The sequence below is a fragment of the Ceratotherium simum genome, chromosome 5 (assembly GCF_057802395.1).
Source record: "Ceratotherium simum simum isolate JZ-2026a chromosome 5, ASM5780239v1, whole genome shotgun sequence".
NCBI classification, from domain to species: domain Eukaryota; kingdom Metazoa; phylum Chordata; class Mammalia; order Perissodactyla; family Rhinocerotidae; genus Ceratotherium; species Ceratotherium simum.
The window spans coordinates 82,442,611-82,469,881 of NC_141904.1; the positions used below are offsets into that span (position 1 = coordinate 82,442,611).

Genomic DNA, 27,271 nt, shown 5'->3' on the forward strand with positions numbered 1-27,271 from the left:
TATCTATCTATATGTGTGCTGAAAGCCCAACATAATTTGTTTTTTTTTTTTTTAAGATTTTATTTATTCAGTTTTTTCCCCCCAAAGCCCCAGTAGATAGTTGTATGTCACAGGTTCACATCTTTCTAGTTGCTGTACGTGGGACTCGGCCTCACGTTGGACGGAGAAGTGGTGCCTCGGGGCGCTCCCGGGATCCGAACCCGGGCCGCCAGCATCAGAGCGCGCGCACTTAACCGCTAAGCCACGGAGCCGGCCCCCAACATAATTTGTTGACTAAACTTCACCTTTGATTTCTTTTGAAAGTAAAAGGGAAGCAGATGGAAAACACTTTTGCAAATAAGAGACATACCAAAAAAAAAATGTGTTTCAATGGAAAACTATGTGTCTTCTATAAAAATTAGATAAATATCAGTATCACATTCCAGCCCTGTTCTATTTAGTTATTCTTTATAAATTGTAGGTAATTGATAATTGTACAGCCTGTCTCCTCCAGAAGTGATTTCATTGATTTCCTCCACCCTGTGGAAAAGCTAGTTTTGTCTCCATTTGCAATTCATCTCAACATACCTTTATTCCGTACTGTTTTGACCTTTACTTTCAATCGGTTGTGGCTACCTCATACCGTGAGTAAAATAAGTTCTTTAACACATGTTCACTTTTTTGTGTGTGTGAGGAAGATCAGCCCTGAGCTAACATCCATGCCAATCCTACTCTTTTTTTTTTTGCTGAGGAAGACTGGCCCTAGGCTAACATCCGTGCCCATCTTCCTCCACTTTATATGGGACGCCACCAGAGCACGGCCTGACAAGTGGTGCATTGATGCGAGCCCAGGATCCGAACCCGGGCTGCCAGCAGTGGAGCGCTCGCACTTAACCACTACCCCACAGGGCCGGCCTGGCATATGTTCACTTTTACATCTGTATCAGAGTCGTGATTTTACCATTTTCTGGAAATTTTCTTTCAACAGAATTTTCCAAACTAAGATTACTGCCACAAGTTGGATTATCCAGAGCAGATGCTGAGGCAGAGACTGGGTATGAGATGTTTATTAAAGATTAATAACTGACAGGGAAAGAGAGGAAGCAGAATTGGGCAGAGGAGCAAGCGGAATTGCAAAGCAGGCCTGCGATTGCCTCTGCCAATGTGGCGGGCAGCCCGGTCAAGAGTCCTCCGTCAGCCCCTTACCTCCCCTGCCCCAATCACGGGATGCAGGCTGCCCCGAGAAGCGTGTCGACCCAGGAGGCTCTCTGCCACTAAGGCAGACCCTGCATCCATCCTTCTTCCTCTTCCACATGCATAGACTTGACCGAAGGACACCTACACACCACCACGTAACTTCTGATCCGAGCATCCGCGCTGTTTACCAGGCCGGCGAGCCGGCACAGGAGGCGGCTGGAAGCTGTTTCCCCATGGGACTGCTGGCCAGCAATAACTCAGCTGCACTTGGGAGTCACTGCGAAGCACAGAAATATAGCCCACTAATCCTATACACAACGGATCGCCTTAACCAGATCCCAGAAGTGCCTGCAGGTTCCTCCAAACCGTGGACACTGGAGAAGTGCAAAGCAGGAGTGAAAAGAGATGTGATTTATCCAACTGCCATTGTAAAACATCTTCCATTTGCCCATTTCACAAAAACACGTAACCATGTGAACGTGTGGTGGGGTCCTCCCGATGGCTTGGAAGGGGCTCCTTCTGAAACTTTAGCACCGGTCTCTTCCCAAGCTCTTCCAAAGTGTGTGTGTGGATGCAGCGTCCTCAGGGAGCGGAGATGACAGAGTGACTGACCCTGCCTGAGGAAACAAGAGAAAACTCGACCCAGGAGACATCTGATCCTGCAGGCAGAGAGGAGGCAGCAGGCAGAGAGAAAACACTGGCCTTAAAAGTCAACAGGAAACACTTATAATGGGTGTAGCTTTAAATATCTGGTGTGGATCAACATTCTGAATTTGCATGTTGATCTCAACTCTAGCTATTTTCTGAAAACCAACTACACGTGGCTGACAGGAATGTAAATAGTCTGAGAATAGACTCTTTCATTAGTTTATTATTTCCTCCATGAACTTTTGCCTGAAGAACACACTTGCCTTGCTTCACAGTAAGGATGAGGCAAGTACTTAGGCTGGATTTCTTTAAAGGAGACACCGCAAGTTATCAATAATGTCCTGCTTGTAACATTGATCAAAGAAATCAGTGTATCTTTAATTCCTCTCCCAGACTCTTATTCCTGTGCTGTTTTTATTTCTTTATTTCCAGTCCTCCAACCATTTCCTACCTTCGTAATACACACCACTTTTTACAACTGAATGTTTGTGTCTCCCCAAATTCATATTTTGAAATCTAATCCCCAACGTGATGGTATTTGGAGGTGGGGACTTTGGGAGGTGATTAGGTCGTGAGGGTGGAGCTCTCATGATGGGGTTAGGGCCCTTGTAAGAAGAAGCCTTAGAGGTGGCTCTGTCCGCCATGTGAGGACGTGGTGAGAGGTCCGCAGTCTGCAACTCAGAAGGCGGCTCTCACCAGAACCTGACCATGCTGGTGCCCTGGTCTCGGACTTCCAGCTTCCAGAACTGTGAGAAACAATTTCCTGCTGTTTATACGCTACCCAGGCTGCAGTACTTTGTTATAACAGCCCAAGCTAAGCCACCATTAAATAGGAATCCCAATTCTCCTCCTTCCCAACCCTTTCCTAATGGGCCCTCTGGAAAACCTCCTCTGAGAGAGACTTCTCCATGTTCTTTACGTCTTTCTGCCACAGTTTTGCCTTAACTGAGATCAGATTCCTTTTCCTGTTGAGGGAGATCCTTGTTTCAGCTCCTAAGCTTAGGCTAAGCATGCAGTTTACCATCCCAGCCAGGAAACTTCCAACGGTGAAGAGAGGGGCTCTGTTTCTTATACCAGGATAACAGGCATAAATTTGAACTGTCTGGGGAAAACCAGGATGTGTGTCACTGCCTCAGCCCCAAACCACATGGGACTAGAGCTGCATAAGAACAAAATGTACAGTCTCTGCAATCTCCATTGTCACATCCAAAAATGTTTTCACTATTGCTTAACAATTCTTCATCCAGGGAACTGCATTGCTGGCCCAGAAGAGGGGTGGACAACCACAGCTCTCAGGCCAAATCCCGCCCAGTGCCTGTGTTTGTGAATGAATTTGTATCAGCACACAGCCACACTCTTCATTTGCATATTGTCTGACTGATATCAGCTGCAATAGCAGAGTTGAGTAGTTGCAACAGAGACAGAATGGCTTGCAGCCTAAAATATTTACTATCTAGCTATTTACAGAAAAAGTTTGCCCATGCCTGGACTTTATGAACTTCATGTGGGCCAGGGATGCATATGTCTATAGGTCTTATTTACCATGAATATTTAAACAATATGCCAAACACGTTGTAGATCCTTAATATTTGTTTTATGGATGAATATCAAAATGCAAAATAAAGCCACAGTAACTAGTAGAGTGTGGTATTGTACATGAACAGACGGATCAATCAAACAGAATAGAAAATACAGCATCTCTGTAATATTTGTTAGTATTTAGTATATAGAAATACAATATTTTCTACAAAAGGAAAAAGATAGCTTATAAAATAAATGAAACTGGAAAAATTTAAACTATTTGAAAAAATTATATATTTACATTAGACCTTTTGTGTGCAAAGAAAAAGTTGTTTAGTTAGATAGGACCCCGCACCTGAGAAACATCTGCCACTGCGTTAACGCTCCCTTCCCGCATCTGCAGACGTGACTCCACTTCTGCCCTGGACTGGGCTCCTCCCTCTCCACGCACTCAGAGCTTTCGCTCCATCCGTTTTGTCCTCTCCCTCCAGGACCTTCAGTCTCTGCCTCTCCTGACTTTTCCTCAAGAGGCAGAGGTTGAGCATGAAGCTCTTGAATCAAACCACCTGGGTGTGAAACCTGACTCGAGCTCTTTCCAGCTCGTTAAGTTAGGCAAGTGTCGTAAACATTCTGTACTTTACTTGGGTTCTCTTAAAAATGAGAATAGTTATCTCATAGATGCTTCATAAGTTTGTAAAGTGCTAGCTCAATGTCTGATAAATAGTAAGTCCTTGATTAAAATTGACTCTAAATAAAATAATATTTAAGGCTCTCATCTAAAAGTATGAAATGTCCCGTGACCCTATATTTCCCTCTATATGCCTTTTCCTTCACAGTCAAGCTTTTTGAAAGAGCAATATTTCAAATTCCAATACGCTCTTTTGCCTCCATTTCAATGAACTGCTTCTCACCATGGCCTCTGACGACCTAATTTCCAACGGCAAGGAAAATAGTTCAGGCCTTACATTTCTTGAAGACACTGCTGCATCTTTCCCTGTCAAGTACTAGACCCTCTTGAAACTCTATTCTCTCTTACCATCTGTGAAAATTTTGATTGTCCGCCTGCCTATCTGATTAGTCTTGGTCTCCTTTATGGTTCCTTTTACCTCTGTCAAAAATTGTTTATCTCCAAATTTCTGTCTAAGTCCTCTTTTCTTATCAGTCTATTCCCTCTCGCTGAAATCTTAGATGAAGAACTCTCTCTATAGATCTACATCCAGAGTATGTATCTTTTGATCTCTGGAGTTGCAGCTACAAATGCCTTCTGTATGCATCTAATTGGATTAAGCCACAGATACCTCAAACTCATCTTATGCAAAACTGCACACCTCATCTTTTACCTCCACCCAATATTGCATATTTTTAGTAACAGTCTCACCTTTTACCTAACTGGTCAAGTGAGAAATCTGATGGTCCTCTTGTTCCTTTTGCAGTTTTGGAGGAATTATGATATAATGGGAAACGCGTGTATTTTGAAGCAAAAACAACCTGGCTTAATTCTAGCTCTTCCAACTACTTACTTGGTAATCTTTGGCATGTAAAAAAGATTCTTTGATCTTCAAGTTCCTCTTCTGTCAAAACGGGGGCAGTGCTGAATCCTCAGATTTGTGTGGATGAGTAAATGGTAACATATATAAAAGTACCTAGTGTGAAACACATAGTAGACCTTCAAAAAATATTAGTTTGCCCTGCCTCTCTCCTGTTGACCACACATCCGATTCATCACTTCCTCAGTCCCCTTCCTATGTCTTCAAATCCATCCCTTCTTTTCCGTGCCCATCACCACTGCGTTACATTAGTCCTTCATTGTTGCTTGCTTGGATTGGCAATATCTTCAACTAGTTTTCCAATTTCCAGTCTAAACATTCTCCAATTCATCCTTTACTCTATGACCAGAATGTGCTTTTAAAAATTTATGCCTGATTATATCGTTCCATTGCTTTAAAAATCATCACTAGTTCCTGGCAACCGTCATTAAAATAAATCCAAACCTTGTGACCATGCAACTTAAGGCCTATTATATTCTAGTCTCTGCCTATTCCTCTCATCTCACCTCTTGCCACAGCCCCCTCCTGGTCTGTGCCTCCCACCTAGTTTTTGCACAAATCATACTCCTGAAATGTACTTTTCCCAATTCTACCTAAAACTCCTTATCCTACAAAGCAGTATTCTCACAGGGTGGGAGAAAACTTTCTCCAAAGTAGAGGATGCTCATCTGAGAGGTGGAGGCTTTTCCAGCTATGTCCCCTCCCGGCTTGGAGATTCTGACCCATTGCCTATAGGATGACACACCATCCCACACACTTAACTGAGAATCATTGTAATAGAAAGCCACTGCCATAGAAAGACACCATGTTGCATCCTCCACATGAGCCAGGGAAGAAAATAGTGTGTTATTTGATAACTTTGTTTTGTTTGTTTGTTATTTTTTTTATCACTTTGTTGTGATATCACTTTGTTATTTGATACCAGTTTGAGTTATCAAACTGAGTTACTTATCTTACCTCTCCCTCTCCCATAGACCCTTGTACTTACCTCCATCATATTATAGGGGAAACGAAATTATCTTTTAAAGTGTAATCTCTCTCATTAGACCGTGAGTTCCTTGAGTGTATCCCAGTTTGTAGCCCAGTGACTAGTATATAATGGGCACAATATCAATTTCAAAAGTGAAAATTGACTCCAATCGACATATTTACTAAAAGTTCAGTCAAAACTAGTTAAAACTATAAAGCGGGTGGCGGATAGGGGCGGGGCGGCGGGAGCGCGCTCCGGGAGAGGTCACGGGGGGGCAGGGAGCGGGTGGTGGGGGCGGGGCGGCGGGAGCGCGCTCCGGGAGAGGTCGCGGGGGCGCAGGGAGCGGGTGGTGGGGGCGGGGCGGCGGGAGCGCGCTCCGGGAGTGGTCGCGGGCGACGGGGCGCCGTCGTGGGCGGTGGCGCGCAGACGCCGGCTTCCCGGGCTTCTGAAACCTGCGGGGCGGCCGGCGGCGGGAGGGCGACGGTCGTTGTACCCGGAGCCCGGACACCCGGACTTGTGGGGCGCCGAGGGGCGCCGGGAGCGGAGCGCGCGCTATGCGGCCCCGGTGCGGACAGCGCCCTCCTCGCCCGTCGGGAGGGGCGGCGGAGGTGGAGCGCCGGCGTCCGCGGAGGAAGCGCTCACCCGCGTGGGGCGCGCACGGCCGGAGGGCGCCGCGCTCTCGTCGGGCGCGAAGGGCCGCACGCTGAGCGCCGAGGCCGAGGCGGCGGTGGAGCGCAGTGAGGTGGAGGACGCAGCCTGCGCGAGGACGGCGAGAAGGCGGCGCGCGAGGTCAGGAGGCTGCTGCTCGTGAGGGGCCGGCCGCCGGGGCCGGGGGCGGGGGGCGGCGGGGTGCCGGCGCGGCGCGGGGGCTGCCGCAGACGCCGGGGCGTGCGGAGACCCGGGGGACGCGTCCCGGCGGCCGCGGACGCGTGTGGTAGCGCCGGCGGTGGTGTCTGAGGGAGCGTGTCCGGAGCGGGGCGGGCGCGCCCCCCGGTCCTCGGCCCCCTCCTCCGTCCGGGAGAACGCCCGACGGCGGGGCGGGAGCTTCCCGTCCCTGCTTGTCCTGGTGTGGACCCCCCAGGGCCGAGGAGTGGATCTCGAGTAAGGCCTTTTCTTGGGAGTGGGCTCAGCCGTGTCAGGACGAAGGGCGTCCTCGCGCTGAGAGACCCCCTCCCTCCACACCCCCCTTCCTACCAGGCGCGCTGTCGCGGTTGTGGTTCCCGCGGCAGGAGCGCCGGGCTCTGTGAGGTCAGCGCACCTTCTGCGGGGCCTGCGGGGCTTGCAGTGTGTCTGCTGTCCACTTCCCACGCCGCCTGGGTCCGTGTGCAAGGAGCGCTGAGTGCGCTGAGCCCGCGTGAGGCGGCGGCTGCGCTGGGCGCTCCGCTTCTGTTGCTGGGGGCCCTGGAAGCCACCGGAGTTGGGTAACACTTGCTGCAGCGAGATGCTCGAGCGGAGAGAGCCGATGGGAAAGGTGCGAGAGGGTCGCGCCGGCGACAGGACTGTCCCCGCCGCCACAGATTCTGAGGGACCAGGTTGGCCGGGTCCTCGCCAAGGCTTGCGTTTGTTCTCAGAAGTGTTCTCCTGGTGAAACGCTGTGTGGAGGTCTTTCCGAGTTTTTTGAAAGGAGAGAACATAAAGAGAGGGAGCCAGGGTTGTGGCTGAGGGATGCCTCAGGAAATATTCACAGCCTAAGATTTGTGGCTGTGAGTTAGGGTTTTCTTTTGTTTGCTTGTGTCGGGGAAGAGGGAGAATCTCCCTCCGCCCTTTCCCTCACGGTTCTTATGGCTGGCCAAGTAATTAAAAAGACAGGTTAGTGGGAGAAAATAATACTAAGTTTAATAACATGTATACATGTGAGAAACCAGGGAAACTGAGTTTCTCAACACAACAGCAGAGATTCTCATCTTAAATACTATGTTCAGGTTGTTGGGGCTGGAGGGAGTCAGTTACTGGAGATTACCAGAAAAGCACAGTAAACAAGAGTAAGGTTATTATGCAGATTTAAGGCCTCACGTTTCACATTGATAAGTTTTTTTAGAGATGAGGCCATGCCCCTTCTTGCCAGTAAAGAAAGGGAGATACCTTTACAAATGGAGATTTCCCTTATAAATGTAAATGTTTGTCTGGCAACTCCTAGCAGGGCAACCTAGAGAAAGTGGCCGGAAAGAGACAGAATTTTTGATAAGAGGGGCCCTGTCTTGACATGAGTACAGCCATGTTTCGCCGCTCCATTGACCCACAGCCACCAGCACAAAAAGAAATATAAAAGCTGCTTTCTGCGTGGTGGGAACTGGCCCTTCTCCCATGGAGATAGTTGAAATGTGTAAAAATTTCAAGGCCTTTTGGGCGCCGCAGCCTGGGGCAGACTGGCCATCTGTGCCAGGCTGGGATGATAAGCAAGGTAAGCAATGCACGTACACAACTACTGGGCTGGGACGACAGCCGGGGGCGGGGGGGCGGGCATCAGTGCACGTAGGCCACTGATAACCATTTGTGTGTGGGAACACTAGATGCTTGCTCTGTAAACTCTGTAACTGCTTATATAAACTGCTGGAAACTGAGACCCGGTGAGAGTTCCGCCTGTGGAAGGGACGCCTTGCCCAGGACGTGTGATTCCCGCCCAGCCGTGTCGATTGACAGGACTCTCCCGGCAGTGGGGCATAAATGTTATGAGTAATTGATTTATTGGGAAGTAATTGATCTGATGTGTTCTCTTTTGGGTCAACCTGGTGTTTCTCTTTCCGGTTGATTTGTGTCATTTCCCTTCAGTCGATCTGGTGTTTCCTTTTCCGATCGATCTGATATTTTTCCCTCTTATTATATGACCTGTTTGAATCTGCTGCTATCTCAGCCGATATGGATGTTTTCCCTTTCCAGTCGAGCTGGTGTTTTTTCCCTCTTATTATTTGACCTATTCGGATCTGTTTGCAAACTATCGCCTTTACTATCCTCTATATAATAAAATATACCTTCAGTCCATTTGTTTGGAGTGGAAAGTTTCTTTTACGTCTCTGATCGAATCCCTGAACCTCTCATAACAGGCCTCTTAGTGCCTTTCCTATTGTAACATCTGTTCTACATTATATTACAGCCATCATAGTAACTCCTTCCTGGAACAGGTCTTCTATGTTAAATTCTTTAGGCAGTTAGTGGGGGAGGTCAAATGTCCATCAGAGTAAACAATCGAGGTAAAGAGACATATTTCAGGGTGGCCAGATCTTGATCTCCCACACTGGTTCCCCCCCACACCCTGTAGTATTTAGGTTGATGAAAGGTTTCTCCGAATCTTTGTTTGCACTCCTAGCGCTTGCTTTTAATTTTATATCAGTTATAATAAACGACAAGTATTGCAGAAACCTGCTTTTAGTAAGCTTCTGTCTCATTGGGATAACGACTGCAAGGAAAAGGGTGGTTTTTTCTCCAGTACTAGTAGTCTGAGAAGCAGCAAACTTGGCATGACTAAGAGTAATAATGATCTGAGTCATTTTGCAAGCAAAGTGTGAAATAACTTTTCATTTTAAAGACCTGGGTGGCTTTCTTTACCCTCGCCCCCAACATAAATCTTTCTCAGTTAATACTGTTTAAGTTTTTACGTTAAAAAGTAGTACTGGAGCCGGCCCCGTGGCTTAGTGGTTAAGTGCGAGCACTCCGCTGTTGGCGGCCCGGGGTTCAGATCCCCGGCGCCCACCGACGCACCGCTTCTCTGGCCATGCTGAGGCCGAGTCCCACATACAGTAACTGGAACGATGTGCAACTATGACATACAACTATATACTGGGGCTTTGGGGGGAAAATAAATAAATAAATAAAATCTTAAAAAAAAAAAGTACTATATTTTGACGAGGTCAGTGTATTTGTAGTGTATTGAGCGTAGAAGAGAGACACCTTGGTATGGAAACGTGTAGATGCTCCTCTTATGAATTGAATGTGCTTGAGGCAACAATGCAAAAAGAATGATTAAAAAGTTATTTTCCTGCTGTTTCTGCACTCCTGCTCTGATACATTGTTTATAGTGTATTGTAGTGTGACTCTTAGTTTGAGCCAGTGGTTCAGCATGTTTAAAGCAGTTGTAAAATGAACCCTCTGGGGGTGGTTTATGCTTTAGTTAGGTGTCTGTTAGAGAGAGATGGACTGGGATAAAGGTCCAGGGAGTTAGTTTTTGCTTGTGTTCAGAAGAGATCGGTGTTTCTCAGTCTTAGCCCTGTTGGCATTTGGGCAGGATGATTCTTTGTTCTGCAGGCTGTCTTGTGCACTGTAGGATGCTTGGCGCATCTTTGGTGTCTACGCATTAGATACTAGTAGCAGCCCCCTCAACCTGTGACCCTAGAAATGTCTCCAGATAGCCCCAAGTGTCCCCTGTGGGCAAAAATTAACGTCTGCCAAGAACCACTGTTCTAGATTAACAAGTTAATATAGCTGAATGTGTAATGAAGCACCAAAAGTTGCATCTTTATAGCCAAGTATAGAGTTATGAGAAAGTGGAGCTGAGTCGTGATTTTCAGAAGAAATTATGGAACTTTTGTTTCTCCATACCAATAATGTCAGAAAGATTTCTAAATGATTTTTAAAAATCTTTAGGTGACTGAATGCCTTCAGCAGTCTTCTCTGGCTTCAGTCTTGGCCCTGCATCTCTTCTCTGTGGAGAGATCCTGCTGCGTCCCTGTCTCGTGGGCCCGGCACTCCTCCTCCTTCCCCTCCGTGTGGGTCTTGCTCGCACTCTACTCTACCGTTTTGCCCAGAGTTCCAGCGCTCTAGTTCCTATAAACAGAATGCTGGCTTACTTATTTCGTAAATCGTCATTCTTGACATGTTTGAAAACATTTTTTTCCCCCCTGATTTGACGTTAGCAGAAAGTGTTGACCTTTGGTTCTGAAACCTTTGGTTTCTGGATGTTTAAAGTCATATGTGTAAGCAGCTCAATGAAATCATTCCATATACAACACGGCAGCTGAATCAACTAGAAATATAAAATGGTTTCTAGGTAACCTATAACCAGGGTTATTTCCATTTACATCAGGTCTTCTTCCTCTTCAGTTATTTTGTTTCTCTCATCTCATAATGTTTTTTTTTTTCACTTCAGGCAGGAAGCCTCTAAAATATATTTGATAGTATATAAATATTTCATCATATTGCATTTTTTCTTCAGGCATGTATGTCTTTTTAGACATCATGGTTGAGGGATTCAGGTATGAGACCCACATAATTAGTAAAAAGATTTGGGGCCTGGCCCCGTGGCTTAGCGGTTAAGTGTGTGCACTCCGCTACTGGCGGCCTGGGTTTGGATCCCGGGTGCGCACCGAGGCACGCTTCTCTGGCCATGCTGAGGCTGCGTCCCACATAACAGCAACTAGAAGGATGTGCAGCTATGACATACAACTATCTACTGGGGCTTTGGGGAAAAAAAGGAGGAGGACTGGCAATAGATGTTAGCTCAGAGCCGGTCTTCCTCAGCAAAAAGAGGAGGACTAGCATGGATGTTAGCTCAGGGCTGATCTTCTTCACAAAAAACAAACGAAAAAAACCAATTTGGGTAGTGGGTATCTATTATAATTAAAAAAAAAAAATCAGAGGTATTTCACTATCCTTATTAGGAGCAGTGAATTAGGCCTTGGAAAAGAGAAGACTTTGTCTAATCATTGACCTAAAGGAAGTTAGGTCAGCATTTGGGTGGTTCAAGTCTTCAGGTTTTAGTATTAGATTCGGTTTTAGGTATTAGTATTAGTTTTCAGGCTTTAGTATTAGAAGAATAATCCTAAATAGAGAAGCTTATTTTAATAATGAAAATTTTCTTTCCATTGTATATGGCTAATTGTCTCGGGGAAATACATTTTTTATTGTTGTATCTTTGAGGATGTTATGATTTGTTATCCTTTTAAGGGCAGCGTCAGTAGGCCTGGGCTGTTGTTTCAGGGAGACGATCTTGTATACATGGGTACATATTAAATACTATTCTATTTTAGTATTCAGAGATAGAAGGAGTTAGATAATAAAAGGAAAATGTTCATGAATTAATTCTTCATAAGTCATTTCACTCCAAAGTTTTGAGTTTTTATTCTCCTTCACTCCCCCTGATCATCCTTCCCTCCACTCCACTCCTCCTCACAAGTAAAAATCTACAGCCTCGTCTCCTCCTGTAGCTCGGTTTAAGTGTTCTAGGTTGAGTGAAAATGAGGAGAGGGGTCAGATCCCTTCTGCTTGGTGAATGTTCCCCGCCCCGTTGTCACCACCAACCAGCTGTGTGAGAGGCTCCATCGTTAATCTTTTCTGTTCCCTGTGAACTTGCCCTGTGACTTCCTTAGCTGACAAATGCTGGTGTTGCCGCACTGTGGATTTTGCATTGGTTTAGCTGTTTCTTAGAACTGGCTCAGGATCTTAGCTGTCGGAAAGCCCGCTTCCTTGAGTAGATGGACCTGGTGTTGCGTGGGTTGTGTGCTTCTCTCTGTCTCGTCCACCTCGTGTTGGCAGTTACTTTGAGAGAAGCCGCAGGTGGTATTGCGGTATGTTCTGAAAGGGCTGGTTTTCCTGTGTCCTCCGTTTCTGATTCTCGCATTTACAGTTGAGGTTCTGCTCCGCCTCTTTCCTGCTTCACGCCTTGGCCCCCAGCCCGCCCGTTCTTCCTACCGTAGGTGTCATGCTCATTCCTTCACTCAACCTGTGTTGACTTCTCCATTGCCTGCAGGATAAAAGCTTCTAGACCTGGCTTCCCTCTGTCTTGATACTCTTCCTCAGGGCGCCCTCCTCCTCCAGGCAGAAACAGCTGACATACGGGGAAGCACGTTTGCACTCCGGCTTCCAGTGCAGTTGAGCCTTATGCCCTGCCTGTCCCCCCACCAGCTCGAGCACTTTACAGGCAGAATCTCTGTGAGTCATCCCTTGTATCCCTGACATCCCATTTACTTTGTGATGTGCGTAATTAATTCTTATTTATGTTAATATCTTGTGTAGGAGTAGAACTTACCTAGAATATAAATCTTATACTTTGCCATCTTCTGTATTGATGGGAATATATAACTACCCAGCTAAACGAAAAACGAATAGTGATAGTATGTGCTGACCAAGTTCTCTGCCTCCATCGCTTCCCTCTCCATTCCATTCCTCCGCAACAGACTATAGCTATGGCCTTAGACCTAATACTTAAAAGCATTTTTTTCCTGCAAGATCACTAAAAGCTTTAAAAGCCTCACAACAATCTTGAGATTCCTCTACAATTTACAGATGAGGAACCTGAAGCTTAAAATGTTAACGGTCTTGTCCAGATCACCCAGCTGGTATCGCCAGAGCTGAGATTTGAAACCTGGTCTTCACCCCATATCATGTTGTTGAAGATGAGTGCATTTCTTCCCTAAAGCATAGCAAGTCTTAAACTTTCATCCCAATATCCTGTAAAATAAGCAGATAAAATTTAGACTTGGCTATTCTACCGCTGATTGTTAATCTACTCTGTAACACAATATACAGAACAAGATGATTTGCTTTTTCCTGAGCTTTTGGCCTCGAGACAAGAAAGAACAGACCAACGGTCTCCATACTTGTTAAATTTGCACACCTGTCAGGAAAAAAAAGTTTTGCATACATTGCTCATATATGTTGTTTGCTTATTTGTTTATTCCTTTATAAAGAATATAAGTATGTATTAATATATATAATAGGTTATAATAGTATATAAGAATATAGTACATAATATAAAATAGAATCATAATATTCTGGTACATTGTAGAGTACATGACTACATAATAGATACCAATACTAGTAAATCTTGTGCATTCCACACATGATATAGAGACTACTGACTTTGTTTCGTGAACTTAATTCATAACTTCAGCTACTCCTGCTGTGATACCTCCTGACCCTCATTGACATCATAATGGAGAGTCTAAGGAATGTGTGTTATAAAGATCGGATAAAGGAAAAGCAGGCTGTTTTTGTCCCCTCATCTCTTATTTGGACTTTAATGATCTGAAACAGCTTTTTGATGTCCTTGGAACTGAAAATAGCAAGATGCATCTTCTCTAGACTAATTTTATGATTTCATTGTCACAAACTAAGGGTGACCTAAGAAACAACATATGTAGATACTTATTTATTGCTGAAGAAAATAGCTTAGTAAGATCTAGGCAAGCTCAAAGCACTGTGTTGGATATATAGTATTTACTACTGATACTTGATTAACTTATATCCAAAAATACCAACCAACAATATTAGCCAATTATATAATGGTATATTTTCACTAATTTATTGTGGAAGATGCACTAGGAAATCACATAACTTAAAAATAATAATTCCATGAATGGTTAATTAAAAGTATCAAGTTGTACTCTTTAAAAAATATCCAAGCTAAAGTTATGGTGGCTCTGCTCTACGGTACATAATTTTGTCATATTGAGCAATATTTTGTCTGTATAATAGAGTAGATCCAGTATATTTTCTACTAGATATTTACAGAGGTGGGTGGTGTGATGTTGAACTTCTCGCAAAATAAAGGGAAAAGTGTCCTAATTTGTGCCATGTTCCAATTCCGTGGCCAACCAAGCTACTAACCTGCTGTTGCCGAACATGGATTTGTGAAGAGATGTGCAGAATCAGTTCTCAAAAGCTGGTACCATCAGGCTCCAGCTCACCACTAGATGGCTTATCTTGCTTGTTCTTCTGTTAATTACCCTTCCTCAATAGCTTAGTTTCACCCTGTTCTATTATTTTATTTTATTTTTTTTTGTGAGGAAGATCAGCCCTGAGCTAACATCCGTGCCAATCCTCCTCTTTTTGCTGAGGAAGACCGGCTCTGAGCCAACATCTATTGCCAATCCTCCTCCTTTTTTCCCCTCAAAGCCCCAGTAGATAGTTGTATGTCGTAGTTGCACATCCTTCTAGTTGCTGTATATGGGACTCGGCCTCACATGGCCGGAGAAGCGGTGCCTTGGTGCGTAACTGGGATCCGAACCCGGGCCATCAGTAGCGGAGTGCGCGCACTTAACCGTGAAGCCTACCCTGTTGTATTATTGATAAGAATATCAAATGCTTTTGGAGAGTGAGGTGGAGCTTAAATAAATCATTTATGAAGAAACATCTTTTTCAAGAATCTCATTTTATGTAACTTGTTTATTATTATTTCCTCATAAGTTGCTTGCTCTGTAAACATGTTAAGTAGATTAGACATTAAACAGAACAACAAAATTCAAAACCAAACAATTTATATGTATTTTTTAGCAAAATGGATAAAATGGGGCCTTATTGGTGCATGTTAATTGTATTCATGAATTTATTTTTAATTTAATTCACCAATTCAAGGACTACTTAAGGTTAAGTAGTTACCTAAGCTACTTAACAATGTTTGAGGATGAAGACAAAGCAAATGGAATAATGTAAAACTCTTGAAATGATTTTAGAAGGTACTGATTACAATAAGCCTCTGCCATCGTAGTTATAATGGATAATATGGTTTAAGCAATGAATTTTAGACAACTCCTTTCAGATATTGCAAAATGTAACAGTACGTAGCAACCTATTAATATGCCATTTTCAATTCATGATTATTATAATATTACATTTATTTATATTTACTTTGCTTTAAAAATCTGTAAACATAAATTACACATAAAGGAAGTAGGATATCTTCAGCTGAACAAACTCAATGGAAAAATGTTTGGTTTGTAGGCACTTGTTTCCAACAAAGAGAGGTGAAAATGCAGTGACAGGGATCGGCAGTGTGCGGACTGGACTGATTTATTGAGAACAGCGGGTGGCTAACAACCAAACTTAGAAGCTGGTGTCCCTGAACACTGTGTCTGTTCTCTAGGTCAGGGCTTTAATTTTCAAAGGGAACCAAGTGTAGAAGTAGTGAGTCCAACATGAATTGAGTTGTGAATTCATCAGCAAATTAAGTATAAATCTGATATTGCAGTAAAAAATTATAAACACTGAGCATGCTATTTTTAGTATTAAATGTAATATCTATTTTAAATCAATATAGTTTGCAGATGAATATCCGTGCAGTGAGGATATGCTTTGAATAAATAACATTTCCTCACAACAATTGTTCAGGAACCAAGTGGGCTCGCCTCCTGGTGAGTTAAATAAGACTCTACACCAGTGGAAGTTGTCTCACAAAGTAAAGTGTATTTGCAGCAAGGAGGCCATGAGGAATCATTTCCAAAGTCATGGGTCCCTGAACAAAGGGAAGCAGGAACTTTTATTTCAGATGGGGAATGAATATTCAAAAGGGAGGGGCCAGTATTGGGTGCACAGGCTCAGTTGGAAAACACGCTTTCAGATAGTGAGGCTGAAGCTCCTCCTTGAGAGAGCTTAGCATTAAAAATAAGGCAGAGGGGGGCCGGCCGGTGGCGCAGTGGTTGAGTGCACGCGCTCCGCTGTGGCGGCCTGGGGTTCGGATCCCGGGCACGCACCGACGCACCGCTTGTGGCAGCGTCCCATATGAAGTGGAGGAAGATGGGCACGGATGTTAGCCCAGGACCAGTCTTCCTCAGCAAGAAGAGGAGGATTGGCGACAGATGTTAAGATGTTAGCTCAGGGCTAATCTTCCTCTCACACACAAAAAATAATAAGGCAAAGTTCATGAGTGTAGCCCTTGTGGTGAGGGTTGGTCAGTTTCAGGCTGGTTTCATCTCCTTAACATAACAAAAGGGAAAAAAAAAACAACTTGGAAAAACAGTCAAATGCTTCCAAACCCACCCTTGAGTTTCTCAGGGCTCCCCTGGTCGGTGACACAATGCCTTAATATTAGTTGGATAGAAAGTATGATGGAAGAAGGCAGAATGTTCTATTCTTATAGTGCAAATTGAAAAGATATCAGGAAGTCTGAATTCTAACCTCAGTTTATCACTATAGGGTATATAATTTTGTTTCCTTTTGCCTTTTATTTTTCTAGTCAGATTCTTTACTAAAAAAGTCAAAGGAAAACTTCCAATGATTGAAACACTTGAATTCCTTCTGAAAAAGGATAAAATGTTTATGTAAATAGTCAAAATTATTACTCAAATTAGTTCTTGTAAGTTGGGCGTTAACAAAATGACAACAGAAATCAGTAAATCTATAATAAAATATAACTCCTTTCATATTTACATATGTAAACCACCCCCTAAAGCAGCAAGTACTTTTGTGTAGTTTTAGATGAATTCAGTGATGGTGTAAATGTAGCTTTGCAAAACAAATTCCCAGACCATAGGTTTGGGAATTAGTTTGAATATGTATATATGTAACCAGTGAAATGTCAGTGGATAAACGATGAAAGTTCTTTGTGTAAAAACACTTTGAATGCTTTCGGAAAACTTAATAAGGATGAATCCCTAACAATTCCTATAACTTAGGTATGAATAAGATACCTTTAAGGATAGGCAGACAGTAACAAAATAATTAAAAGAAAAGTGAAAAAATAGTAGAAATAATAATAGAAAAAGTAAGAGGAGAATTTTAAAGCCAAGATTGTTTGATATCTTTAATTCTTATTCAACTTTAAAGAAATTGGAACGGTAAGAGATTATGCATCATGAAGTATATATAAAGAAGATATAAAGAATTAATTACAATTGCAATTATTAGCTGTTTACTTAAAGAGAAATTCTTGGGTTTATATCTGAAGATACTGGTGAATCAGTATACATCTACGTATCTGAAGATAAAGTATTTAAATAACTTATTCATCCTTCTACAGAGTGTTTTTTTTTTTTAAAGATTTTATTTATTTATTTATTTTCCCCTCAAAGCCCCAGTAGATAGTTGTATGTCATAGCTGCACATCCTTCTAGTTGCTGTATGTGGGACGCGGCCTCAGCATGGCCGGAGAAGTGGTGTGTCGGTGCACACCCAGGATCCGAACCCGGGCCGCCAACAGCGGAGCATGTGCACTTAACCGCTAAGCCACAGGGCCGGCCCTCTACAGAGTGTTTGATACCCTGTTTTTTTTATTTTATTTATTTTTTTGTGAGGAAGACCAGCCCTGAGCTAACATCCGTGCTCATCTTCCTCCACTTTATATGGGACGCCGCCACAGCATGGCTTGACAAGCGGTGTGTTTGTGCGCACCCGGGATCCGAACCTGCGAACCCCGGGCTGCCGCAGCGGAGTGCGCACACTTAACTGCTGCGCCACTGGGCCGGCCCCTTGATGCCCTGTTTTAACTAACTTTTTCATTAACTTATCATTTATGTGTCACAATAACATTGAAGAAAGTGTTTTCACTGTAAAACATGAACATAATTCTAGAAGTATAAATTCTAGAGCTACAGCAATCAAATATCAAAAATACGTGGAGGACTAAACCAGCTTTTAAAATCAAAACGACTTGATAACAAAAGTCCATTTGAAATGTAAATAGTTAATTCCATCTATTCCTTCGCTATCGTGAATTCCAAAATACAGGAAAATATCGGTTTGTTTTTTTCCCCTCTCAGCCGCATATGTCCTTTGCTGCTCTAATCCAGTACCCAGGTCATGTTCCTAGGACCTCACCTAGGACTTCAGTTTCCAACTCATGAATTTGCTCTGCATTATGATTCAAACAGTTATCTTGGATGACTTTAGTGTCTGTGTGTATGATGATCCCTCTAACACTCTTGTATAGTCTGTTTGACACCAAGGCTCAGTCTTTATGTAAAGCTGATGTAGAAACCTTTGACGCAGGTGAGGTTTTCAGGGATAGTGTACCTTCCGAAACACAAGAATCATGAGCACGGGATTCCAAACAACACTAGAGAGCAGGGAAATACAGGACCATAAAGGACCTGAGGGGAAGCAGCCACAGAGATGGAAAGAGAGACCAGAGTTACAGCCTCATGAAAGAGAAGGGCGGTGGAGGGGTGTTTCCGGGGGCCAACTGCACAGTGTGTGCAGTGTCTTGTGATATAACCCCCTTTCTTTCTTAGCTGTTTTTTTTTCTTATGAAATATATGAATGCCATAGCTTAAAAGCAAAGATTTTAAATAAGCACAAATAGAAGGGAGACGAATTACCATTTTTGTTTCTGTCATTATGGTATTTTGTCACCAGTTAAGGAAGCTCAGGGGTTCTTTGCCAAGGACCTGCAGCTCTCAGAGGCCCACATAAACCTTGGCGTGAAAACAAGGCCCTGCAGTGCTCAGAACCTACTGCTAGGTTAATTGCCCTTAATTAACTGGTGTATCTTACTAAAAGAAAAAAAGTATTACACTTGACTCCATCTTCTGCTGAGTCTCTAGCCTCTTCCCAGAAATGTCTTCTGCTTTCCTCTGCAGTTCAAACAGAAAATCCCTGGGGCCTTCTTTTCTAAGCCAAATGTTTCCAGTGAAAACCCAGAAGCAAAGGTGGCAACGCATATCTAAATCCCTGTCTTCCTTTCTTCTTTGTTCCCGATAGATCAGACTTTGTTAAGAATAACTGGTGTTTCCAAAGTGATTCGTGGTTCTAAAACTCAGTAAGCAGTGCCTGCATCTTCCCTACACCCTCAGATTCTTTTTAACATTTTAGCCCAAAGCCACTTTTAGCATTTATCCAGAGACAGAGCGCATTTAAAGACAGTTTTAAGCAGTAGTTTCCTTTTAGTGAATCAGTAGGTAGCAAAAATATTAGCATGGAAAATTGTATCTGTTTTATGTGTTGGCGTTTATTGTCCTATAGATAAAGGCAGTATCTGAAACGTAGGAGGCAAAATGGGCAGACTGGGGACCATGGAAGTAATGGGCAATAATTAAAGGGCAGCTGTTATCAGGGCGCTATGATTGAATAGTTCAAATCAGAGACAAATCTTTCCTTTCTTTTCCATTTGTTAGGTGCTATATTTATGTCTCAAAATACGAGTCTAATAGATTTTGTTTCATGCAGTGATGGGAATGTAAATTTGAGGTTATATAATATAACGCAAAGTAAAATCATCCACATTGCTTTGAGTTGCCTAGAGAGATGAGCCATTGTATGTATTTTTACTGTTAATTTCTAAACTGTTTAGATTTTAATCATTATGAATGTCTTTGGGGAGTCATGAGTAGACTTTGTGCTGTGTATTGTAAAACATTAATGTTGCCTTATGTAATTTCTTGAATAAATTTGCTAATTTCCAGATGGTTATAATACCACTCACCTTTTGCCACGCCAGCTATCATGTGATTTGTTAGTTATTAAGAATGCTTATAACTCATTTATTGAAGTCTATATTGTCTCCAATATGCTTTTTTTAAATATAATTTGTGTAGGATTTTTTAGTAGGTGACATTGGATTTTTAAATTAAAAACCAACCATAGAGCAAAAGTATAATTTTGGCTCTTCTGGCATTTTCAAATAAGTGAAGCCATAAGATGATGTTGCGTTACAGGTATCACTAGGGAAGCTGCTTGTTTAGATTGATGAAAGAGTTTTAATTCAAGGAGGAACAGTACCTAAGGGAACCTTTGACTATAAAATTGCAATATAAATATTTCCATGTTATTTTTTATCAGCTCAGCATCTTTAAGTGTATCATTTTAGTTGTTCATGTTTTTAACATAGGGCTTGAAGTGGAAAGAGATGAATTGACATATTCCAGTTCATATACCAACGTTAGACAAACTGAATTTAACTCAAGGGCTTTATTTCCAACATTTTTCTGTGTTATCCTGGATTAGAGGTTAATATTTTTCCTTGTTGGTTTGAAAGGAAAAAAACCTCACAGAGTGATGAAAATTTTAATATTTTACACAAAATGTTTTACACACATAATATTTAAATTTTATCTAAAGCATAGATATTTCATTAAATTTCAGCTGGAAATATTTAAAGCTCAGGCCTTATTCTAATGGAACACATGATACTGATTTGTGTCTATTCAACTGGCTGGTATTCACTGGAAAGTAGTTCACTAATTAAAAGCAACAGTAAACTCAAAGAAAGTTAGATCATGATTTTCAAAAGTTTTCTGTAAAAAGTGATAAAATTTATTTAAAAGAAGGTTGTGTACCATATAATGTGAATTTTCTATGGAATTTTAATGTTTTAAATAAAACATTTCCATATCAATAAGTGTTCATTTTATCAAGAACAATGAGTTCAATTTAAAGAAATCCCTTTTATCCTTGCACAGGGGCCATGCTAATCCTCTCTGTATCGTTCCAATTTTAGTATATGTGCTGCCAAAGCGAGCACAAGAAATCCCTTTCAAATTGTTAAAATGCTGTGTTTAATAGGTAAAAATGGCTGATATTTTTCTTTAGTGATTCCTTAATAGTAAAAACAAAATGTTTGAGGAAATTCTATTTAGTTTTTTATTTAAGATGTGTTGAAAAAACGTGTATTAGTATCTAGTTCGTTACTTCATCTATCAACCAAGATGAGCACTGTTTTATTAAAAAAAAAAAAAGTTTCACATTCTACATGCCCAACTTTGTAGTACTTAATTCTTTTCATTCCCTAGCATCTAAAAATAGTAGTTGTTTTGAAGCCAATAACTGTATAAGGAAGAGGATAGAATTTTTAAAAAAGAAAATAACTTTCCATTTTGTGAAATACTGGAGTGTTGGTTGCTGTCATATGTAAATATTTTCTTTCATCTCGATTAATATTACTTATAACTGAAAATTCTCTCATGACTATTTGTTTATTTATTTTTTTGAGGGAGATCAGCCCTGAGCTAACATCCATGCCAATCCTCCTTTTTTTGCTGAGGAAGACAGGCCCTGGGCTAACATCTGTTGCCAATCATCCTCCTTTTTTTTTTCCCCTTTTCTTCCCAAAGCCCCAGTAGACAGTTGTATGTCGTAGTTGCACATCCTGCTAGTTGCTGTATGTGGGAGGCCGCCTCAGCATGGCCGGACAAGCAGTGTGTCGGTGCACATCCAGGATTCGAACCCCGGGCCTGCCAGTAGGGGAGCTGGAGCACTTAACTGCTAAGCCATGGGGCCGGCCCCCTCATGACTTTCTTTTTTTTTTTTTCTTTCTTTTTTTTTTTTTTTGTGAGGGAGATCCGCCCTGAGCTAACATCCGTGCTAATCCTCCTCTTTTTGCTGAGGAAGACTGGCTCTGAGCTAACATCTATTGCCAATCCTCCTCCTTTTTTTTTCCCCCAAAGCTGCAGTAGATAGTTGTATGTCATAGTTGCACATCCTTCTAGTTGCTGTATGTGGGACGCGGCCTCAGCATGGCCGGAGAAGCGGTGCGTCGGTGCGCTCCTGGGATCCGAACCCAGGCCGCCAGTAGCGGAGCGTGCACACTTAACCGCTAAGCCATGGGGCCGGCCCTCGTCATGACTATTTCTAATGAAATTATTTATCGATAACCTCATTGTGTGGGTTTTCTAATTTGTGATTTGAATAATAGTGCATGATAATCAAGCCTAAAATTATAATACTATAAATATTTATGAGTTGTTCTAAATTCATGTTCTGGTAACTTAGATTATAAAGGGCCTCACATTAGTGTCCCAGAATGCCTGATGGAGATACTTTTTTTTTTTTCATGACTGAAACAGAAGAGCTAAATTTTATTTTATAAATATAAATTGATATTAAAGTTACTGTTCAATCCAGTTTTCAGGAGTGAGTTTGAATTGGACTCTATACTATTCTGCAGTTCTCAGATCAATTGGTGACCAAGATAGACAAGGTCGCTGCTTGTATGGATCCAATATTCTAAGGGCAGGGTTTCTGAAATTACTAAATTAAGAAATAAAAGAAATAGTAAATGTGAATCTTAAAACAGCATAATGTGCTAGAGTGGAGAGAGCCTTTTTTGACTGAAGAATGAAAGATGAGGTTAGCTAACCGAGGATCATCTAGAGAAGTGATATGCAAGCTTAGCAAATGTTAAGTGCAAAGGCCCTGTGGTGACAAAAAGCTTCCCATGTTTAAGGAAAAAGAAATGTCAGTGTGCCTAAAGTGTAGTGAAGGTCAGGTTGTTTCATATGAGTTGAGGGAGGAGAGTAGACAAAGACGAGAATTTAGGGGCTTTGTAAGGTCTGGTAAGGAGTCCAGATTTAATTCCAAGTTTAATGAGAGGTTAAGCATGGTAGTGACATGTAGGTTGGAAAAAGAACACTCCGGCTACTGGGTGAAGAGCAATTTGTAGGATTGCTCAGTAGAATCAGAGGAAGAGACTATTGCAGGGTTTAGTCGAGACCATGGGGACCTGGCTAGTATGATAGGAGCAACAACAAAGGAAACTGAACAGATTCAGGATGCATTTTACAAGGAGGAGATTTGCAAGTGGCTTGGGCTTCTGGGAGTGAGGAGAATAGAGAATTCAGCGATGATTCTTGAAAGTTTGAGCAACTGGTATGTGACGGTGCCATTTGATGTGACGTATTGAAGAACAGAAGAAGAGCGTAGTTGCGGAAGGGACGTCAAAATTGTGATTTAGACATACTGAGTTTGAGACACCTATTTGATATGCAAGTGGAGACGCTGAGTAGATCATTTGGATCTATTGTGTAGCCTTGAAAACCAGGCAACGCTTAGACACGGACAAGAAGAAACTTGCTTTCGTCTCTGCTCTGGTGCTACATGATGCCAGCACGCTGCTGAGCCTCTGCTGTCACTGAGGGTTTTCTTTCTGACAGTGGCATTCAGTAGTTTTTGATGTCTGCATGATGGGTTCATACTACCTGGGTGTTCTACACCGATGGCCTTTGCTGCTTGGGTGTTCTTAGTGTAGGCTTTGTGTGTCCCCAAACACTGATTCCTCTGCTCTGGATTTCAAGTATGGCAGAGCATCAGAGATGGGGTGCATATTCCCTGATGCCCCACGAGAGGCATGAACCTTATAATGTTTGGAGATATTTTCCTCTTAATCGTCTATAAAAGCTCTCCTAGGACAACACTCTGAGATCCTCCTTGAGGATCTTGGGAACCTCACCGGTCCTTTTCTGTGCTCTCTTGCCCTTTTCCTCGTACCCTCTCCTCTCAGCCCTCATGGTTCTTGATCCCAGCTTTGTTTGCGTGAGGCCTCGTGTGTATTGGCAGTCATTGCTTGGTATTTGATAGGACTCACTGTCGAACTGTGGGAGCAGTTCTTTCAGGGTCCTCAACTCCAGAAATAACAATGCCAGATGCCTTACCCATCCCATACAGAGGTGAGGATAGAGGGACAACTACTTAAGTAATAAACTTTTCTACCCCCAAGAGGGCTGCTTACCCCCTTTATAAGCCCTTTTATATAGTTATAAATGCCACCTATTTTATCAAGTCTTGCTCTGAACTTGAAACTTTAAAGAAAAATAACATTATGCCCTTCTCAAATTAAAGCTGTTTAGGCAGTAACCTAGGAGGTATAAAAAATCATTTTAACGTATAGTTCACATTAGAATTTTACATAAGTGTGAAGCTCACGGGAAAAATGAGGATTGCAGTTACAGACTTGGTAGTCAACATAATATGGATGATATTTGAAGCCTGGGGACTTGGTGAGATCACTTGGGTTAAGAGTGCATACTCAGAAAAGAAGGTGTCCATGACTAAGGCTGGGGACACTGGTACCAAATATTTTGTAATGGGAGAAGGAGCTAGCAAATTACATAAAAAATGATGGACTAATGGAGCAGAAGAAAATCTAGAGAGTGTGGAATGATAGGATCCCGCGAAGTACTTCTCAAAGGAGACATGGAAAATTGTATTGATGCTGCTGAGGGGTTGAATAATATTAGGATGAGACGGGAATTTGGAAAGGTTGGAGTTCAACTTAACTTTTTGTTATAAGGAACTGTTATAGGAGATGATAAGAGTTGTGAATAAAACTTATAATGTTTGGTGAGACAGATAAACAAATTAAGTAAAATAGGTTTCCTTATTTTACTTAGAGCTGCGAGGGCGGCGCCTCCTGCGCACAGTGACTTATTTCCAGGCCCCAGAGCTGCTGTCAACAGCATCTTCTGCCGCCCGCGCCAGCAGGTCTCTGTCGTGTGGGAGGGCAGCGGGGATGGACTGGAGCTCGCGGCGCTCCTGCTGGAGCAGCCGCCCCGAGGCCCCGCCGGCCCGGCCCCTGTCCGCCCGCGCCCCGCTCGTCCCGCTCGCCCCGCGCCTCGCGGCAGAGTCCCCTCGCGGCGGCACATGTGTGCGGGGTCCGCCCGCGGCGGGGACGATGGTGAAATTCCCGGCGCTCACGCACTACGGGCCCCTGATCCGGTTCGTGGCGCCCCTGGGCGTCACCAACAGAGCCATCGACTTCGGGGAGCAGGTAAGGCCCGGCCACACCCCCCGCGTGGCCCGGGCAGCGCCCCAAACCCCGCGCCCTGCGCCCCGCTCGCTCTGCCTCGGCCTTAGACGCCCCCTGGGCGCCGGGGGATGGGGGCAGAGGGGAGTCGCCTGCTCCGCGTCCCTGTTTATCCTGGGACATTTGGTGGGGTTTGCAGCTTGTCAAGGAGGACTTGTACAGACTTCATTTCCCCCTCCTCCCAGTTATGCAGCCGACTTTTCCAGGTCTCTCTGGAAAGTGTTAGAAGACCAGAGGGTTTGGAGCTTCACTATAGAATGGTTTTTAGTGCACAGCAGGAGTATTATGTAATTTATTATGTAAACCTCAGGTCGGTGAGTAAAATGGTTTCTACTCGCGCAAAAAAATTAAGTAAAATATAAAATATTCCTTGTGGTTATAAGTTTATGAAGGAAAATCAAGCAGGGAAAAGGTGCCAGACAGTGCAGGGAGGAGATAATTTAAATATCGTGGTCAGGGTAGCTTTTCCACGAAAGGTGTGGTGGGGAAAGTGAGGGAGAGAGCCATGCACATGTCTCAGAGAAGGTGTTCCAGGATGAGGGATCACCAAGGGCAAGAACCTTGGCCACCTCTAGAGCCATTTAGGTCAAGTGGAATGGAGAGAAGCCCTTGGGGAAGGAGATGAAGGGAAGTTAGACGAGGAAATGAAGACAGTGTGTGCAAAGAGTTCTTTCCAGAAGTGTCGCTTTGAGGGGAAGAGAAGAAGTGCGGCAGTTGCTGGGGGAAAGCATGGCATGGTAGGGTCTCTCAAAACGAGTATAAATAATTTGATGGAGATGAAATAGTTTCATGTGAGAGTAAAAATGAATATTATATAATAATAATTTAATGTAAGAGTCCTAAAATACTTCTTTATTGTTAATCTGTTCCACGGTGACTCAGGTAAATGTCCCCCAAACCTTCTCTTGTAATCATTACAATGCAGGATATTTGCATTTGCAAAGTCATAGTAGCCAGACCCTATTAATAGATACTGAAGTAAATTTTGACAACTTACCAGAAGCAGATCCCCAGATTCACTTGTGAAAAGTGAAGGTAAATTTAGAGTGAAGTCCTTAAAAAAATCCCCTCTTTCCACAGTTTGTTATTGACATATTTTGTCACATTTGACCCTTTCCCTGATGGGAGAAAGTGATGGCATTTTCTTGAAGGTTAGGTGTTGACATTTAGTGCAATTCAGCGTGCAGTTACTGAGCACCTGTTATGTGCTTGTCCTCTAAGAACACTGAAGAATTTCAGATGAAGACCTGACCTTCAGGAAATTATAATATAGTTCGTGGCCAAAGTGGTCTGTAGCGTCTTATCACAAATGCAGTATTTTTGTTGAAGTTGGTGAATGATCCCTTAAAATTCTTCAAGTATGTATTTGCATTGTGTGCTGTGCTGTATAGTAGGTGACCAATAAACATCTGCTGATAAATTCTACGCATAAAACTTTTTTGTGCTTAAAGTTGAGTAACTGAAGAAGATTCAAAGAGGAGGTGAAATGTAAGAATTTGCAAACAGAGCTTTTCAGAAAAAAATAAATTACCTTCTTGAAACATGAAAATAATATAATCTCTCTATAGAAAACCCTTAATTTTGACGTAATGGAGAGACTTGAAATTCATATATACTTTGACAGATACCCAAGGTATCAATTTTGGAGATATCAACAAGGTTGTTTACAGAATTGCCTCATTTGGAAATTAGAGGTAGAACGGGCAGTAGTTGGTCTATCCAGATTATGTGCTACTCTCACTGGAAGCAGTAGGTGGAATGCAGTGACTCTTAGAATAGCCTTCCGGGCTAATGTAACCATCATTGACAACAGCATATTTTTCACTATAAGTCAGAAATACAGCATTTACTTAGCAAGAAACATCAGCTTCAAAAGAATTACCGCACTTTGAGTACGTTGTGGGAAAACTGTTAATTTTTCACTTCTAATGCTGAATTTTTGCTAAATTGTTGAAATTGGAAGATGACAATTTGGAAATAATCTCAATTCACAACTCCCCGTTGCTCACTCCCTTTCTCCCGCCAAATGTTACATCACTGTTTCTAGATGTGGAAGCTTCACTTTTTTGCAGAATTTTAAATTGCTAAAAAATTAGAATATGTAATTCTGTCTCAAGTTATACAGTTAAAAGAATGAGTAATATGAATCTCTATATAAAGTATTTTGATATCTATGAGACGTTTGGATCGGTTCACATGCCTAACACTTTATGTTGAAAGTGACTTCTTGCATATTTATTTAAACTGAAT

At 42.7% G+C, this 27,271-nt stretch overlaps 1 protein-coding gene and 1 non-coding gene across 2 annotated transcripts; both read right to left on the reverse strand.

Moving 5' to 3' along the window:
- Nucleotides 1-728: 728 nt before the first annotated feature.
- Nucleotides 729-23,726, reverse strand: LOC147917127 (uncharacterized). Its single transcript, XM_087431689.1, has 3 exons — nt 23,669-23,726; nt 5,881-7,625; nt 729-4,988 (listed from the first exon to the last, which is right to left on the reverse strand). Exons 1-2 carry the CDS (start codon nt 23,724-23,726, stop codon nt 6,415-6,417), a joined length of 1,269 nt encoding a protein of 422 aa, XP_087287815.1. The 3' UTR covers nt 729-4,988; nt 5,881-6,414.
- LOC147917128 (U6 spliceosomal RNA) lies at nt 20,859-20,965 on the reverse strand. Its single transcript, XR_015552395.1, has one exon. It is a non-coding gene; the product is annotated as a U6 spliceosomal RNA (small nuclear RNA).
- Nucleotides 23,727-27,271: the final 3,545 nt, after the last annotated feature.

Coding starts and splice junctions, on each gene's coding strand:
- LOC147917127 (XM_087431689.1), bottom strand. CDS start 23,726: ATGAGGGCTGAGAGGAGAGGGTACGAGGAAAAGGGCAAGAGAGCACAG. Junction 7,626..23,668: donor GAGAGCACAGAAAAGGACCG/GTGAGGTTCCCA, acceptor CGTGAGGGAAAG/GGCGGAGGGAGATTCTCCCT.